Source organism: Pan troglodytes, chromosome 17, assembly GCF_028858775.2.
Source record: "Pan troglodytes isolate AG18354 chromosome 17, NHGRI_mPanTro3-v2.0_pri, whole genome shotgun sequence".
In the NCBI taxonomy this organism is placed as follows: Eukaryota; Metazoa; Chordata; class Mammalia; order Primates; family Hominidae; genus Pan; species Pan troglodytes.
In genome coordinates this window covers 73,839,518-73,846,419 of record NC_072415.2, presented here as the reverse complement: position 1 = coordinate 73,846,419, position 6,902 = coordinate 73,839,518, and the positions used below count along the sequence as shown (strand labels likewise).

Sequence of the window (6,902 nt, the reverse complement as noted above, 5' to 3'; positions counted from 1 at the left end):
ATATCAAGCCAAGGGAAATCACCTAAATGTCTAAACTACCCAAACACGAGAACACATAGCCATTATGGACTTGTCCAAGTTTGTAAGAGGTGTGGTGTTCCAAGAAAATCTGAGGTCATCAACGATGCTTGATCAGTCAGTACGAATGCCAGGGAAGAAGTGAGCCATGTGACATTCTGGGGCATGAAATGAGAGGACTCTGAGCACAGCTGAGGCACAAGTGAGATTTGTAATGAAGTCCACAACAGCATGTTATGATGGAAACAGCACACATGATCCTGGGAAATTGCCTCTCCTCTCTGAACATTATTTTTCTTATGAAATAGGAATAACAATAATAATCATAGTAACTCCCACCTCACACAACTGTACTGACAATTGAGATGAAGCCTGGGAAATTGTTTTGTAAGTGATGAAGCAGGAATGGCAATGAAGAAAATGATTGTGAAGATGATGACAGTAATGCTTCGCCTGGGCATTGAGAGATGAATGAAACACACTTCCTCCTACCCCTCTAATAACAGAAGATCCAGTAGTGCTCCTTCCCCCACCTTAGAGATCAAGATTGTGCCTTCATATGGGCTTTGGCATATAACTAGCAGAACATAGAAAGTTCTCAGGAGCCCCTGGAGGAGGTGGGAATTAGGGCTGGATACAGTCTGCACTTGTGCTCTGATTTTGTTCCTTTCTTAGGACTCTAAGGGAGTTTTTTCATTTGAAATGAGAAAGGGATACCTACCATATGCCATTTTCTGTCCTTAAAGAGTTTGTTAGCTAGCGAGACACCACACAACATACATGCACATACATACGCATATAGACATGCACACACACAAACAACACATAGCAAGAAATCTGAACACAGCTCTCATACAACGATGCACAATGTGTTCTTTGAGTCCAGCTGAGTGAAAAGCTACACAGAGAACATGAACATGGCCAGTTTCTTGAACAATTAAATGAGTCTTATCAAACAGAGAGAGCGTCCCAGTCAGATGGGACAAGCTAAACAATGTGAGAGTAGTGGATTTGGTTTCCAAATAGTACAAGTTACCTCAGGTTAGAGTCTTTGGCAGAGAGTGGCAAAACAAATAGGAAAAGGAAGGGAGAGTAACCTTGTGGGAAGGCTTTGAATGTCATACTAGAAAGTTTAGACTCTATCCTGAGAGGGTGAAGAGCTGTCAGTGTTTTATAAGAATATGAACTTGATCTGATCTGTGTTTTAGGTAGAAAACTGGCATTTATAGATGAAAACATAGAATATCTCGACAACTTTAAAACTGAGAAAAAAGTAAGAGTCACAAGAGACAGGTAGAACAGATACGAGACGAATCCAGAGAAGAAATGCAGCCTAAACAAGGCCAGTGTTGATGAAAAAGACGAAAAGGGGATATATTCAAGAGTCATTTTCATGGTAACACCAATAAACAGTTCCATTGTGAAAAAGGAGGAAGATACAAGGATCATCTTGATGTTTCATGTTTGAGTTTTAGTCAAAGGACCACAATGAGCACCGAAGACTGGATAACAAACTCAAGGAAAGGGGTATGTGTTTCCTCTTAGATTTGTTTAGTTTCACCCTAGGACATTCAGGTGGATTTATCAGGAGGTAATCGTGAATCAAGATGAAGTTAAGCATATAGATAGTTCTCACCAGCAATTATTGAAGCCATGTGACTGGATGGAATTATATATAGAAAGAATTTTGAAAAAGAGGAGAAGAACCCTGCAAATAACTGTGGTTAATAAACAGATTAAAGAATTATGAACCTGAAAGACGAAAAGTCATCTTTGTATAAAAAAGAATCCATTACAAGGTCAGTGACATGTCCTTATACTAAAGTGGTCCCTATGTTCTTCTTTCCAACTCAAATCATGTTCTTGAAACGAATGACTATATTTATTCTAAAGATATACTGAGTGCCTACCATATGTCAAGTATTGCTCTGGGATTGTGAGGATACAAAAACAAATCAGACACGAATCCTGTCCCAGGAAGCATGAACTTCAATGGTAAGAGAGGAGCTGAACAGATGTTACCTTTGCTGCTGTTGAACCTGATGTTTGACAACATTCAACAGAAAAGATCGATGATTCCACAGGCACCACAGTTTCAGAAGCTGTTTCAAGCTTATGAAAGTTCCACTAAACTAAAGCCTAGATCATGACTACACAATATAGCCATTCTCTGAATAAGTTGGGACCCTTAAACATGAGATGGACATATGGGCAGGATCAACTAACCAAAATTGCAGAGAAATTTTGTATTTAGTTTGTCTATAGTGCTATGGTGTGAATGTTTGTGATCTCCCCAAGTCCGTATGTCGATACCTAACCCCCAACACAGTATGGCCACCAGCCGAATGCATGTTCCCATCGCCTATTTCCTGAGGTCATGCTTTGAACAGTAGTAGATTGGAATGGTGATCAGAAAAATCAATTCCTCTCTCAAAACATGCCACTTAAATTCACTCTCCATAAATGTCCTGAAAGCTGTAATAGTTCGGGTGCTACAGGTTAGTGGTTAAATTATTTTGGTCAAGAGATTTTCTACATATTCCAAGTCATGTCATATTTACTCATTTATATCATATTTTTAGATTCCACAATATTTGTTGAAAATTAGGTATCTGCCAGGTCTGGTATTAAGCACTGCAGAGCCATGCAGTAGGCTATCATTGATTTATACAGTTCCTATTCAGGTAAAAGTGTTTTTTGGTGAAAATATAATTCAGTGGACTCATTGTTTACAAACTCATAAGTAAGTTCAGCATGATCTACTGATTCTCAATTTATTTTTCTTCTGTTTATACAATTACAGATGGCTTATTATAAATATTCATATACACAAATCATTTCCCTCATGAATTTAAATACTACTGTTTAAAATTAGTTCATCAGTCTATATATCTGTATAAGAAATTTTATGTGTAATAAATGAGCCACATTGAATCAAATCAAACATATTATAAAAGAATTCTTGCTTGCTTGCTTGCTTGCTTTGCCTAGAAAACAAAGAAAGCCCTAGTTGTCCTACAATTGGTCAGAGGAAAACAATCACACTGTACAGGTATGTTGTATTTCTTTATTCTGATAAATAGAGAAAAAACTTATAAACTACACAGCATATGAAATATGATTCTGTAAATAACAACTGCCAACAGTTAAAAGATCTTTAATATTTGAAAAAACTATGTACATATTGTCTTATCAAAGAAAGACCAACATTTGTCAATTGAAGGCATTAATGAAATATTTTGGTTGGTCCCTAATCCCAATTTCATATTTTTTACCATCTAGATTATACACTGATTTAAAATCAAACATATGAAGGTAAACTCTAATATCTTCATAGGTCAACAAAGAAAATTTATCCTTCACACTTATTTCTAGAAAGCAGCTGGGCTTATTTCCTAGATTGTTTACAATGAAGCTAGAATATCTGCGATAACTGTAGAGTTTCAAAAAGGATCCCTAGGGCTACTTCTATGTTCTCCTTACCAGTTGAGCACTCTCCATAATTTCCAGACGGGTCATGGGGGAGAATGATAGAAATGAGCGTGGGAAGAAAGACAATGAAATTAGAAATGGGTGAGACATATGGTGGTAGAATGCTAAGAGCAGGGATCAGGACAATCAACCAGGTGTCTAGGAAGGGTCAAGTCACCAGTGTCATCTGCTGACCAATGTTAGGAAGAAATAAACTCAAAGGAAACACCACATTTTTCCAATTAAACTCAAATCTATTGACTTGTGGTGGTTCTTTGATGTTGTGGGGACTGCTATAATAGAAACCAATTAGATTTTCAAGGGCAAGAAACTTTGCCACTGAATAAGATGATGTCATCCTTCCTGATAACAAATAGGAATGGGTGGTCAGCTCTAAACAGCGTGGACTGAGGGAGTTGCTTTTCTACGATATTACTTCCTGTGGCAGCAGTAGCCTCGGTGCCCTCCTCAGTGACCTCTATGTAAGATTTGTGCATCATTCTCGATATATACAGACGACCCCCCGAAGCAATCCCAGAGAGATCTGCTTTGGATTCATCAAAGATATCTTTCAGCCCTAGGGCTCTCAAATATTGTTTCATTTCATAATTCTTCTCTATCTTGAACTGAGGAAAAAATACCTCAACATACTTAGAGGTCATTCGCCTTGGATTGGTCCATTCCATTAGATTCTGAAAGGTCAGTTTGTTTTCAATCTGTAAAAATAATTCAGAGATAATTTAGAATCATATGGTTAAGTGATAGATGAAACAATAGCTACAGAGATACATAGTTTTCTATAATTATCACTTCCTGGATATTTGTGTTCAAGTACATGAATGTGTCTTGGGAAGTCTTGAAACAGAACATGAATAAAATGAATAGCTCAAGTACTTTTAAACAAATCCCATGTTTAATTTGCTCTACTATGAGAAGGCATTACTTATTTGCACCTTAGGGCAATTCCACTCTCTGCTCACCCATGAGCAGATACAGCCAACGTGGAGCAATAGACAGGTGAAGGAACCTGGGAATTTAAGACCGTTAGAGGGAGAAAGGAGCCCAGTGGTCATTTAAATCAATATTTCCTAGCCATCTCCTCATCATGAAAGACAGATAAAATAATGTTTGCACAGCTTACTGGAGTAAACCAAAGAAACCCCATGTGGCCTGAGGCAAGGAGGCCAGAGCTCCAGCCTTGAAGGTTTGGGTGACCAATATCTCCCAGTACAGTTACCCATACTGTCTGGGAAGCTTGAATTCAAATCAATTTCTTGTTCTCAACAGATGAGGCAACTGAAGTGCAGGAGGATGTAGCTGGATATGCCTGAAGGCAAAGCAAGCAACCTTAGTTACACAGCTGGAAGAGTCCTTATCTCTCTCTCCAACAGCATCGCTGCCCACAAACAATTCACAAAGCCAATTCACCAGCTCTTGAATACTGAGAATTGATCATAAATTCTCAATTTAGAATAAGAAGATTTTTCATAAACATTGTTTAGAAATCTTACATAAGGACATTTCTTCCTAAATTCAGGCTCAACTTCAATCCTAAACAACTTTTTACTGATATTAAATTTAACTTGTATTCTTATCAAGGACCTAAATTTATACAATCAAATTTAGTCTAATTTGAATTTTTTGTTTCAGTTATCCAGTTTTGTGGTTAATCTGTAATATATTTTTACCCTGTTGGAATTTTTTTTTCATTTAGTGCACTGAGATCCAACTTCCTCATCATTATCTGGTTATGAAAGATTATGCAGGTATTTAAGATTGTATAGTATATAGGTTTATAATAGTCAGATTCAAACATTATTAGGTAAATCTATTACTGAAAAGGAAAATTCAGACAGTAAGTGCAAGAACAAAACTATATTGTTAGCTTGCTTTATCTGGGATACTTTTTCTGTTGCAGATTATTTCAAGTTAAACTAATTGCTGTATGCTAAAATCTGACTGTTTTGAAGATTATCAAGTGAATTATAGGTTTAATATGAGGACCAATATTTTATATGGTCATACTTTAGATTTAATAGTACCAATTTTATGGCATTTCTCTTGCTTCTCATGTCAAAATAATTAAGATGAAAACGTAATGAAAGAAAGTTGTTGCTAAAATTCTGTAATCTTTGTCTATGCGGGAAGTGTCATTCCAAAGCTTTAAAGTCATGTTTTTAAATCATACTCATGCCCCTTGGATGGTAGGCATGTCTGTTTCTTTATATTCATTCTCCTGTCCTGTTATTCCACAGCAAATATTCATTATTTTCCAAGTCAAAACAAAACAAATACTTTTACGTGTATGTAACTTTTCAGTGTAGCTGACATACATATATGTGTGTGCACATATATACACACAAATATGCATATCTATACATATGCATCTATCAGAAAAATTGACTAAATTCTGTCAGCCTCCCTTCCCTATCTCACATGCTTGCTATAAACATCAAACAAGATAATATAAATGAAGCTCAGAGCACATGGCCTGGGATGTAGTCGGTGCTGAATAAATGGCACCTATTATTCCTTTTTAATGAGAGAATAGAGAAGGGAGACGAGTCCAGGCCTCTGAGATTGCAGATCAAATTCAAAGAGCCAAGTTCAGGAGGAGGAAAAGCAGAAAAAGGGCTGAAAAAAGATCAGGCTCTGAGATTCAGTGGCGGTGTCTGGCTTGCACGGCCCCCACCGTCTCCCCATTGCACTGTGTTGGTCCATTTCTCCTGCCACATCAGTCACAGGGCAGTCCCTAAACTGTGCTTTTCACTTGAGACACAGCAGCATGGAGTGATGAAACTGCCTTTGCAAAATTATAACAGTAGGAAATCTGACATAGTTGACTCGATCTTGCTGCTAACCTCCTAACTGTTGTTGGTCATTATTTGGCATAGGCTAAGATAACTTTGGAAGAAATTTAGTTTATAGTTTGAATGTAAAGCAAGGATCATAGTAGCCCTTCCCAAAACTAAACCACCTTTGTAAAACTAATGAAAGACCACATGATTATGATTATGAGAGAGGCCTGAATTCTGCCACGATGTAGGGATAGTAAACATTAACCTATCATTGTTATGGAGGCCATAAAATTTGTAACCTCCTCAATGACTCTTGTAGATAGTATCACTATTGTAGAACCTAAGACTGGCCTTTTGAGATGTCTTTTCAGACTTTTACATTTCTGACACTAACTCCACTTGGACTCATGACTCATGACTAAACCGGTCCTCTGGCCCCCACAGAGTTCAGAGGTGGACTCAGTGCATGAGGACAGTTTTACACACGCTTGTGACTGCATCCCCACACAATCAACAGTGCTCATTCCCTAGACCGCTGCCCACCAAACTATCCTTGAAAACTCCTAACCTCCAAACCTTCAGGGAGATTGATTTGAGTAGTAGTGACCTCATCTC

General features: G+C 37.6%; 1 protein-coding gene across 3 annotated transcripts in view; it reads right to left on the bottom strand.

Moving 5' to 3' along the window:
* Window positions 1-3,071: 3,071 nt before the first annotated feature.
* Window positions 3,072-6,902, bottom strand: part of SERPINB7 (serpin family B member 7) — a 52,042-nt gene continuing 48,211 nt past the window's right edge. For all 3 annotated transcript variants that reach the window (XM_063795817.1, XM_016933842.4, XM_016933843.3), the window contains exon 8: window positions 3,072-4,205. In XM_063795817.1, the coding sequence (XP_063651887.1) occupies window positions 3,807-4,205 (399 nt within the window). In that variant the 3' untranslated portion in view covers window positions 3,072-3,806. The remainder of the gene's footprint in view (window positions 4,206-6,902) is intronic.